Here is a 12,521-nt window from a genome sequence, read left to right as displayed (position 1 = left end):
TGCCAAAACGAGTTTGATATGGCATGGCATTTAAGCAAAAGTTTGATCTTGTGTAGAACATACATAACTAAAAAAAATTCACAAACCTAACATGAGATCCTTTGATAGTGCTTAATTTGAACACAATTTTTTCATTTATGGAAGAATCAACATAAAAGCGGGTGTCTGATATTGTTTCAACAATACTATCTATAGCATCAGCTGAAACACGTACGAGTATATTTTCTATTAATTCAGACATCATAAAATTGAATATGTATGCCTTTGAGCTCACGCTATTTTCTAATTTGGCAGCTATATTCACATTTCCGACTTTGTTCTTTGGTAATGTAATGTTGACTGGAAAAAGATCTGAAAGGAATTGACTATATTAATGAAATCTAAAAAATGTTATTCAGTATTAACGTTGGATTTCAATGTTGTTTAGATAGAATTATTTTTTTTTAAATCGAGTTTGGTAACTTCTTTCCAAATCAGTAATTGAGATATTGAAATTTTGCAATTTGCTGCATCTTGTATGCTTTCTTATCAAAGAATAAAATTGGCTAAGATTTTTACCACTTTCGTGTTCCCCATATTTTTTGAGAAGCAGATACTCATCCAAATATATTTTCATGTGAACATTGTTTGCATAACCATCAATATTATTGAAGTTTAATAATGGAACAATTGACTCTTTTATTATTTGTAATGATGCATTCAAAACCAAATCTCCTGGGGGGTATGGTACTGTATTTATGGGTGCAAGAAACAAAATAACATCGCCATCGAGAGGATTTTGTACAATAATTTCTTCTGATATTGTAAATTCTTCACGACCAAATACATTTTCAGCAACGACAGAGCATGTGTAATTCCCAGGTTCCCTAGGGGTAAAATTAAATACGATTGAATATAGAATACCATTGAATTCTTCATGCTTATTTAAATATGAATTGACAAAAGTATCACAGTTATGACTATGGCAATTATGACTATTTACATGATTCAGAGACATTCAGAAAACAAACAAATATTTTAACTCCAACATGATTTTAAACCCAAAAAATTTGATATTTCCATGTTGTTTTCTGTTTCCATGAAAATTTGTTTAAGCTCTGGTGAATGCGTTTAATTATATGTTGAAAATTTTGAGTCTTCCTTTTGAGCAGTCTAAACTTAAACATCTTAAATTATCAATTTGAGTCCAGAATTGTAAATATTTCTCTTGAGTTAAAATCAACAAACCACAACTCATATTTGAGTTTTTAGGGACTGTTATTATAGCAATATGCATATCATTTTATTCTCATCAGAACCTCTTAACCAACAATATGCAAATGGGTTTTAAAGGTATGAAGGTGTACTATTATACTGTGATGTGTACAATAACAATGCTGATTAATTAAATAAAATTCTAATTATGAGTTGTGGCATATAAAGCACTCTGGCAGTTATACCGTAATCGGTAGTATATTTTTTATACCATGTTGAAAATACACACTATACATACAATTTGCAATAAATTCATATTTCAGGGTAACATAAGATTCGGAAAACCAATACTGATTATAAGGCAGCAGCACCCATTAATAAGCCTAACAGAAAATGATAATAAAGAAAAAAAGTTGAGCTATATATGGGAATATGTTATAAAAAAAACACTAAATATGTCAAGGCAACCTGGTACATCCGGCAGTCACATGCTTCTACAAAATAAAAAAAATAAAAATGTTCATCCTCAACATACCGATATCAGCAATTCAATGGCATTTCATTATACTTGTATCAGTAGGTTTTTTTCTTTTACCTTATCTTCGCAGGGTAAATATAAGATATAAGTTAAAAGTGGTGGACACACACACAACAATATTAACCCTAAAGTGAATTATATGAAAAATTAAAAAGTTCAAAACACTGTACATTAATTAGGTAGAAGTACTCACATATAATAGTGTTTTACATAATTGAAATCAGGTACAATAGAATGACTCCTTGTTTTATTCTCAGTGATCATGTATGGGTCAGTTCTCGTGATATTTTCATCACCAAATGATAAGAGGTAAGTTACTTCAGAACCCTCTTGCATTGTGATATGCAAATCTACTTGATCCATATTTGTCCTTAGATACCTTGATTTCAGGTTTTAAGTTTTAACAATAAATGCAATAAAATATGATAATTTTAGTTGTAAGTAAAAGAAAGAGGGGAGAGATATTCATCAGAATGCTATAACAATAAATTAATAACACGATTATACATTGTATCAGATTGTCCCTACTACAAATCCGTATTCAGCTACTGAATTGTTTTTGTACTCATTGTTGTTCTATTTTATTAGGTAAATGGTTTAAAATTGTTCGCAAAATACAATGTATGGCCAAAAATATTGTACAAAATTAGATAATGTTTATAATCACTCCAGAGTGAGGAAGAAAGACTGATAAAACAGTCCCTCACCCAGGTATCAGTTTAGATTTTTTGAGGTATAGGAATAAATAGTTTACTAAGATGTATTTGACTAGTGATTAAATGTGCCAATTTGCAACAATGAAAAATTCAGAAATCCACTCACATAGCCATCATGGGGTATTGAAAATTAAGGACCTTATACCTATTCATAAGTAAAATATGACTGTGGAATTAATACCTGGAAGATGCCACTGTTAGCTGCAATTCTGAAATATTTTTCCCAACTTGCACTGAAGTTGATATGTTAAAGTTACTAACATTGTTATATGCATAAGCTTCTATGCCATATATTCCAATTGATTTGAATCTGTAAAGAAAAAAGTAAAATAAGTAAAATATTTACACAGTTGCACCAATCCTAGCAATGAGAGTTATTAAACTAGTTTATTGCTAACCATGCAAACTATTTTCCATCTATGTATGTAAATATAATTTGACATATTGAAAATATTAGTACAAAACAAATTATTTCTTAACATAACATAATTCTGACATTAAAAAAGATGCAGACTGAGTTTTTATAAAAGTCAGTATTCAATTTGGAATATTCCTGTCATCCAACTGTTTTATTTCTAAAATATATAATTAAACATATTACTCCTTACCTAATTTTAGTACTCACTTGTGCAAATGTAATAATTCTCCAGACGTTGTTTCGAAATACAAGAATACGACATCATCATCATCATCTGAAGAATATCTGAATTCAACTAAACCAGGTGTTGGGAACAAAGCTTCAGACACTGGATGTATGAGAATAATTTCAACATCATCATTTGGCATTGGAACATCAGTTGCTTTTATAGAAAATGGTGAGATTGAAATTTCCACTACGATTTCCAAAGTCTTCTTCAGAGATGTTAAAGCATTTGACGCAGTCACTGTTATGTTATATATTCCTTCATACGGATATTTCATGCTTACTTTCCTGTATATGAATATAATGATAATTTGATAATATTGGCAGAGTGTATCAGAAAGACTTTTTGAAAAAGAAAAAAAAAACAGAACCTTTCTTCACAATTATCATTTCCACATATTTCAACAAAATTTTTATCTGGATCTTCATCAAAATCCCATCCGAGTTGAATATTTTGCCCTTCCTGTAGACAAAATACAAACACAAAAAATTATTTTTATAAACTGCAAAATCGTGTTATTAAACGATTTAATGATCAACACTGTAATTCAGAATTTCGACATATTCTCAAATTGAGACACAATCAAAATATGAAAACATGCAATCATAATTTTAAGTCTGATTAATATAGAGCAGTCAGTTAGAATTTCAACCTGTCTTTTATTACACTTTACCACAAGCTCATTTGTTGCAAACAATAGGACCATTAAAGTATGAGAAATCATCACAATACAATGACATTACATGATATCATAACTTGAAAAAAAGACTTCATAATACTCATTGGAGGTGCCAGTGTGTGCATGGGCCAATGTCTATCTCAAAATTTGCCACATAGCTTTATAAACAATTGATATTCTCATTAATTTGATTTACACCATATCATTCACGAACCCAAAATATAATTCTGAAGCTATTATGATATTACCTTTATATTGACAAATATAATCATTTCTTCATTTGGTAAGAAATATTTCTTGTTACCAAGAATTTCAGCTGTCAGGTTTTTTATTTCCCTTTCCACAATAAGATAGGTGAGAGCTATAGGAACAGGATCAGTAGCAGAATTATAACACATGACTGACACAATATACGTTGCTGGAACAAAGGATTTTCCTACATCATAATATAAAGTTCTGTTCAATATTGCTTTGCCTTTTGAAGTTTTTTCGTCATATTGAAAATAAGATGAAAGATCTAAAATAATAAAAAAATGGTAAAAAAGTAATTGAGCGTTTCTATGTTTTAGTAATGCAGGATGAATGCGACACAATGATTTTTATACATGAAAGCTTTCTATCATTTTTTTTACATACCGTTCCTTTCTTCATCAACCATCTTCTCTGGAATAATCGTGTTGCCAAATTTAACTTTGCAAACTATATTTGAGCCTCCAAAGACTCTCCAGCTGTGCTCATAACTTTCGGATTCAAAGTTTAAAACAACATTTTGTTCTGCTTCAAGAAGATTGATCGGATAATCAATGAACGCTGTTGCAAATATATGTCTTATTGATATCTCGTTGTTACAGCGAACATACACATTTTCGTACACCCCAGGATTCTTAAATCTAATAAAAATAATTAGAATGTATCAAAACAATTTTTTAATTCCAAAGACGAAAAATACTAGTCATCAAGTCAAAAATCATTTTTAGGATTGAAATTTTCCAAATCCAGTATTGCGAAAAAAATTACGGTACATGAAAAATTGAACATTAGCTTTCACGAAGTTAATCACATAAGTTACCAGTCAGAGAAAAATTTTTGAAATGTTTGATTACTTGTGATATGCTGAGGGAATAGGAACGGAATCGTGTGATGTTTTCTCCAGTGGAGTATCATCTTTAAAATCCCATAGACATCTAATATCTTCACCAGATAATGAAAAAGGTTGTACCTAGTATTTTTAAAATTGAAAAATATTGATGTCAGTAAACAAAGAGCAATGAGAAATGTCCAACACATAACAAAACTTTCTGCTGCACTTACTACCACAGGAAATGCTATATTTATTTTTGACAATAAAAGTAAAAAAGTAAAGGAAAATCTATGTAATCTAAGTATTATTTTAAAATCACATTTTTCATACATCAAGCAATACACAGTAAAGAACATTTAATACAAATTTAAACACCAAGAATGTATATTTTATACAAATTTAAATTTCCAGTATGCACAAATGCCTATTTTCAAAATCCAAATATCTTACATATTAATTTTCAAACCAGCTTATACTAACTTTGATCTTTTCTCCAGGATTTCCAAATGGAATCGATAAATGAGACAAAACTATTGTATCAGGTTTACGTCTAATTGTTAGTGTCTTCGTATTATTAAAAGTTTCTCCTTGTTTGTTTGCACTATATAAACAAATAAATAAATCATCACATATGAGAGAATTAAGTAAATTGTCAATATCAACCATCCATCCTGAGAATTTACAAATTATGATTGCTTACAGATCCTAAACTTAACCCCTATATTGTTGTCTCCAAGAAAAATTGTCCAGCACGGGCCATATGTGAAAAGTTAACCACGAGTATTCTCGCAATGCACAATTACAAGTCGTTGGTGTACCGTTACCACCGGACACGCACGTCGTAGGCTGACAAATCAATAATTATGTCATTGCCACTGGGTAGGCGGCTGTTGTTACAGCTGACCCGAAGGTGGATGGAGCTACGTGGATGGTGCATGGGCGACTAAATTGAAAATGGCGAGTCAAAAGCGAGGTTTGACAAGATATGAAATAAAACGTTTATTGTATGAATATAGTGATAGTTCATCAAAATCAGAGCGATTTTGATAATGACAGTGATAAAGCTGTAGAAAGTGATAGCAGTGATGGGAGTGTTGACTATGGCAATGCTGGCACTGGGCCAGGTCAAAACTGCTGTTTACGGGGTCGCCTGGTCTACAATAAACATTGATAATCTGGTGTAAAATTCGGTGTTAGTTACACAGTACACACAGTATTTTAGATGCATTTTTATGACATAAATGATGCGAAACATCAAAAACAGCTATGATTTTATCAACTGGGAAATTATGTACAGTTTTGTACAATTTAATTACCGCTGGAAGACCGTTTTCCAAAATTCATTAAACGGTATAGGATTAAAGTCAAAACAATCACGAATTTGATGATATACATCTCATAATAGATATGTTTGGCTTACTATTGACATCTTAATTACAAAATATTTCCCATTGTAATATGTTACAGTTTCCTTCAAGATATGTGAATGAATGTGACCTTGCTTTGAACAAATCATCTTCAAAAAAACATTGTCCAACCACAACATCCAAGAGTGTAATCAATAAAGTAGTGTGGACTATGCCAAACCAAAAAAGGTTACAAAACATTCAAAACATAGCAACAACATTTACATATTAGTCGTTCATAATTAAGACACAAAAAATTGTTAATGGAAGTACTAAAGTCTGTGAGCTGATAAATTATTGGGATCAGTGTTTTGTGGCTATTTAGAAATCCCTTTTCTTATTAAAAGCAAAAACAGACACGGTATGCTATATATCTGACCATATAAGTATGACATTACAGCCAGCATGTACATACATACCTTATGGTCACTGTGATTTCATATTCACCCGGTTGTTCATAGTAATGATAAAGCCGAAAATTGGTGGCCTGAATTGTCGTCTGTTCTCTCAAGTCATATGACACATCATTGTTGAAGTCATAATTTACATCTATCAAAACTCCATCACAGTTGCTATCAACAGTATCTATAATATGTTATAAATAAAATATTTTAACCAGTATTACTAGATGTGGTATCATCCTTCCAAAACAGTTGAATATTGCAAAACATACACAACATGGTATTGTCATAAACAATAAAAACGTTTGATATAAACACAGCACTAGGGGGATTACTAAGAAATTACAACAAAAAATCGACTTTGAAAAAGATTTGAAAAAATTTGCCTTCTAACCACCATTTTGAGTCTAGTTAAATGTCTATAACTTTGATTTCAATATAAACCTAAAGACACCATATTATGATTTTAAATTAGACTTGAAAATATCAAAGAGTGAAGATTCATCATTTTTGAATATATCGAAAAGCCATAGGTCATTCTCATATGATTTAGAGTCAAACTATTTACCATTAGGTACAACACCACAAAAACTTAGAAATAATGAACTATACCGAAAGCAGGGTAATCCATTGAACTTTTGCACAAGAATAGGTGTAACTGTATTTCAAAGATTATGTGACTGTAAATGCTTGATACATTTATTTGATTGTTGATTATGGAAAATCCAAATTCTAATAATTTTCTCGTTGGTTTCAGAGTTAATTGATAGCGGTCATATAAAGATGCATAAATCTGTTGAATATTAACAATAATAAGCCACAATAAATTAACAATAAACTTTTTGTGATGTCTCTGATTTTCATGATACAAAACTTGGGAGCATGTCAGCACCATCAGCTGTTGGTTCTTTGTACAGTGCAGTACTAAGGTATATAGATGTGTAAGTGAATAAGAAAACAATAAAAAAAACATATAAATGAAGCACTGAATCTGCATATTCTCAATAAACAATGCCATATTTTCATCCAGTGGCATATTTTAGTAATTGAATCATTAATCCAAAGCCTCTCAATCTTTAAAAATGTTATTCTTATGATTTCTTGATTTTCTATCACCTTTTTCTTGGCAAGTTCCCAAATACGCAGGACATGAATTTCCAATTGTCTATAGTTTTAAGTATTAGTATGTAGAATAAACAGCAACAAGTAAATTTAGCTTTTAAATTACAGTATTGTTTATGGGTCATCAAATCACCATATATATTGCCTACCATACAATTCTTGATTTGAAATAACACAGTTAGCTTCATATTTCGCTTTAAGCGGACTCATGTGAAATTTATAGAAAATATTGTAGTGAAAAGTTTGTGAACATATATAGTAATTGAAAAAATTGCATGATGTACTAGAAGTTATTCATTTTTTTTTATTTCACGATGAAATTGTTACTCATTAATGATATATGATATATAGAACTTACAGATGATGTAACAGATTGACTATCGTTTTTATTGCATTTGTAAGATCCACCCATTTGAATCGATCCGCAGTGATCAGGGTGAAAATTGTTATCAGATGAAATTCCGAATTTTCCTAGAGATATTTTTCCATCTTGTATTGATGACTTGCATTCCCAGTGACTTACTTTAGGGATATTGTAATCTTCCATTGTCCCACTTATACAGTAGCAGTTTCCCTGTTCCAAACATATTTAATAATAGTACAGTACTTGTTGATAGTGAAAAGTACAGTATTAAAGAGTTAAAACTGACAAAACTGCTTGGAAAAATTTGAGACTCACAGATGTTATAGCAGATAAGCTTCTGTCCTTTTCATTCAAGCATCCAATAGAACAAGCTTGTGCAAAATTGTAAGTTCCTAGTGAATTTTCAGATGTTTCTGTATGAATTTCTAATAATGACCCTTTGACATCCAATATATTTTGCTCTATTTGTACACATCCATAATAAAAAGGATCTAAAAATAATAGAATGACATCATGGAATTCAGGAAGATATCTATTAAATATCAATTTTAACTAAAGTAATTTTTCTGTTCAAACATAATTCCCTTATTTATTATGTTTTTAACTTTAACACACATTAAAAAGACAATATGTATTATAGAAATTGAGAAAGTTTCCACTAGTTATCCATCTATCTATCTAATACTACTCTCTTCTACCGTAAAGTTTGAATTTAATTATCAATCAGTATTTGATGAGAGTGTAGTAAAATCCATTTTTTTACAACAAACTGATTTGCAGCGTGACTCAAAGATTTGAACATGTTTATAATGACATTGAAAATATTAGCAAATTTGTTCTCATTTGAATATTATCAATACAGAATAATTGATTACTTACCATGAACAAACGGAATTTCACATATTGTTCCATCTTGATTTTCAGCTGATTGTTCTTGCAGAAAGTTTCCAATGAAAAGAAATTCTGCCGTGACATCTACTTGTGATACGTCAGGAATTGGTACAAATTTCTAATAAATATTTAATATAACTCGGTGGTCATGTGGTAAATTTAAATAATGTAAATTTCATATGTGGAAAACTAGACTTGTCAAATTTCGTTTCAAATGGCAAAAAATAGAATCTTCTGTAAAAAACATAATGTAAACATATTAATTACCGTTTCATCAACAGTGATGCCTGCTTTTTCCCAGAAAAACTTTCCATTTTCAGCTCTGAAATCTGTCGCCCATTGAAACAAGCTATTGCCTATCAGCTTAGTTAAAATTGCATAATGTGCCAATGTTGGTATAGATGCAGAATTTCCTCCTAAAGTTTCACAAAACTCCTGAGATTCACTGAGTGAATCATATGATGTTAATGCAACCAGAAAGCAAGCTTCTCCTATTTGTGTCATTGAGGAGCTGCAACTATGAGCTGTGAGACATATGTGAAAAATAACAAAACAATATAGCCCAAAATATGAATATGCTACTTGACTATGTTAAGTAACTCTCAGAAAGTGAGTTTGGCAACATACTGAAATAGATATGTAACAGTAGAGAGCAGCATAATCCTTGAATCACTCATAACAATTGTCTCAAATCTTACTACAGAATCTCTACATTATACAAACACATATCCAGTAGTGCAAAAATATAGAAAAACGTTATTATTAGTATTCAGTTTTCAGAACCCCAATCAAGGTACTGCTTAAACAAAAATAAAATATAATAAATGGTTAGATCAGAATAAGAGACTTACGCATATAATAAAATAATTTAAATCTCCCTAAAATAAATTTTTCCACCTCTAACATGAATTAATGTATTATCTTTCAATAGTGATGTGTTCAAATAATTTTACCTAAATCCGTAAATGGCTTTCCTTCAACAACTGCATCCCAATAGTAGAAGTCATGAATTCTCATAGTAGAACATGATGTGTTATCATTAGCACAGCATCCAATACTCAAAACTGAGCTCTCTTGTGAAATATCCAATAGATTGTTATCTTCTGGTGACATTCTTGATTTTAATACGTCATTGATGAAGACACTTAAACCTGCACATGAACAACTCACATAGCAATTTATAATGTTAGTATCCATGAGCAAAGTGATTAAAAGTTATTTTTACTTCTAGAAGCTGATACAGAACATACAATATATTTTAACTCTACTTTTGGCATTAAGAATGATTTGAGAAAGTCAACACATATTATAATACCAAACATTGCAAATATTGAAAAAGACAAATTTTTATTTGATTCAACTTTGATTCAAAAACAAATAACCAAGTAATTTTTTATGATATTGACCATCGTTTGCAATGCTATCTTCAAAAATATGAGTTTTTTAAACAGCAACAATATTTCAAAAAAAAAAAGTTTACCCGTTTCGAAATCATGTTTTAACAAGTGAGTGAGTGACACGAGTGACAAATAAATGTGAATGAAAATGTAAGATGGTTATGCCAACTTGTTGAAAGGGCAAAATCAATAGTGATATAATGGAACTGTCACAAAAATTTTGAAATAAATATAATAGAGGCTTGCACGTAATTGACAAAAATCAATTCCGTAATTACGGCCAAATCGATTACGTAATGACCCCGTAATTGCGATATTTTTTTCACACATTTAAACCTATCATAACAACAAATTTAATCCATTTCTATTCCGAATGGGACATCGAAGTTTGGTTTTCATATTCCCGGCAGTACTACACGCCGACGACAGATGTTAAAGACAAATATCAAGGAGTGAATTCAAAATAATTTTATTCTGATTTTTATCTTTTGTATTAGCTTTGATTATCATTTATCAACTTTATCACCAAATTTTATGCGATCAATTTTATCATTACCAACACTGGTAATATAATTATGAAACGATAGTTGACTTTTTTAAATTCGTATTACGTATTAATACGACTTTCGTATTAAATAAAAATTACGGGTTGCTAATTTATTCATCAACTACAAGCGTATTATCTTGTTTGATTATACATTGCTTGCCTCGCGACGAAGACTTGTTATTTATTTTACCGTTTTTCACAATATCCGACTTTACTACTTAGTTAGCATTTTATAATAATTATTGATGCCGACTTATTGACGATATTCCGATTTCCATGCTTCATTTTACATTAAATCATTTCGCGGCCTAAATGTTATAATATTATTTGTGATAAATTTAGATCAAATATTAATTATTTGCGCATAATTTAAAATACCATACTATATGACATGCCTTCTCCGAAAATACAAAGTTATATCGCAAAACAATGCATTTTGTGACATTTATTTTGCACTCATGAAAATATTAATTTATTTTTCTAACTCAAGTCGACAATCCTATTTGCCAAGATTGACACAAGTTTGGTCGAGTGCCGGTGGTATTCGAGTCGACGATAAATCAAAATAAGTTGCCGCATTTGGTAAAGACAGGTAATCATAATTGGCCGACATATTGCGAGGCATTGTGAAAAACATATTGAGCAATGCCAAGTCCGGACAGATATATAACTATAGAATCGGTAACAGAACATCAAGATTTTGTAATAGAAAATGGATCTGGCGCAGAATAGACACGGGAAATCGCGTCATATTGTTGTTTCTCTGCCGTCTCAATCGCTTTACCGATGCCGAAAAGACTAAGTTGCGTTGGTTCATTACGCAATTTCTCTTCAGTCTTTATATTGCTGTTTGATGAGCGCGACATTAATTATCACGGCATTTACAAATAGACCATGTTTTATAAGTTGTTCTCTTACATTCTTAAGTCATTTCACCCGAAGAAGTTGAAACCAGGTGTGTTGGCGTCCATAGGTCTCAACACACTTCTATTCCTTATCTACGGTTAATATGTACATTGGCCATGCTAGATAAGTGGATAATAGGTTAGTAAATCACGCGTTATGCCTTCCTCATCTGCGTAGAAAGAGAGAGAGAAACGGCTGCGAATACCGGAACTCTAACTTCTTCTACTTTAACTTTTAATTTTTTACAATCGACGGAATTGACTGCTCTGAAGTAAGATCGTTTTAATCGCGAAAGCGCTCGACCAATAATTAGGACTTTACGTAATTCGTAACTTTGCTTCCGTAACTCGAAATAATTCCGTAATTCCGTAAATCCGTAAATTACGTACAATAGGTAGTGTTCATTCGAATTAACATCTAATATACATGACATGGAAATAAAAACTTTAATTGTACCTTTAATCGGATGCCATGATATTCTCAAAAGAATGAATTTGTTTTCATGAGACTGAGGAATGATGAAGACAGATTCAACTCTAAAAATAAACAAATCAAACTAAAACTAATTCAAACTGAGTGTTAAACAAAAATTGAAAAAATAATTACATTATTGTTTAATCATTTATTATTTTATA

At 30.7% G+C, this 12,521-nt stretch overlaps 1 protein-coding gene across 1 annotated transcript in view; it reads right to left on the bottom strand.

Annotated features, from left to right (window-relative positions):
* LOC120348022 (uncharacterized) overlaps positions 1–12,521 on the bottom strand; it is a 63,924-nt gene that overhangs the window by 35,251 nt on the left and 16,152 nt on the right. Inside the window, exons 26-43 of the mRNA XM_039418133.2 lie at positions 12,343–12,422; positions 9,990–10,187; positions 9,304–9,560; positions 9,025–9,154; positions 8,461–8,636; positions 8,140–8,355; positions 7,272–7,452; positions 6,678–6,843; positions 5,333–5,453; positions 4,875–4,990; positions 4,408–4,661; positions 4,020–4,288; positions 3,463–3,554; positions 3,074–3,379; positions 2,630–2,758; positions 1,926–2,111; positions 559–866; positions 87–351 (exon numbers count right to left, since the gene is read on the bottom strand). Of these exons, the coding sequence (XP_039274067.2) occupies positions 87–351; positions 559–866; positions 1,926–2,111; positions 2,630–2,758; positions 3,074–3,379; positions 3,463–3,554; positions 4,020–4,288; positions 4,408–4,661; positions 4,875–4,990; positions 5,333–5,453; positions 6,678–6,843; positions 7,272–7,452; positions 8,140–8,355; positions 8,461–8,636; positions 9,025–9,154; positions 9,304–9,560; positions 9,990–10,187; positions 12,343–12,422 (3,450 nt within the window). The remainder of the gene's footprint in view (positions 1–86; positions 352–558; positions 867–1,925; positions 2,112–2,629; positions 2,759–3,073; positions 3,380–3,462; positions 3,555–4,019; positions 4,289–4,407; positions 4,662–4,874; positions 4,991–5,332; positions 5,454–6,677; positions 6,844–7,271; positions 7,453–8,139; positions 8,356–8,460; positions 8,637–9,024; positions 9,155–9,303; positions 9,561–9,989; positions 10,188–12,342; positions 12,423–12,521) is intronic.

This window comes from Styela clava, chromosome 11 (assembly GCF_964204865.1).
Source record: "Styela clava chromosome 11, kaStyClav1.hap1.2, whole genome shotgun sequence".
In the NCBI taxonomy this organism is placed as follows: domain Eukaryota; kingdom Metazoa; phylum Chordata; class Ascidiacea; order Stolidobranchia; family Styelidae; genus Styela; species Styela clava.
Note: the sequence above shows the minus strand (reverse complement) of the source record. Positions and strands in the feature narration are given on the sequence as shown.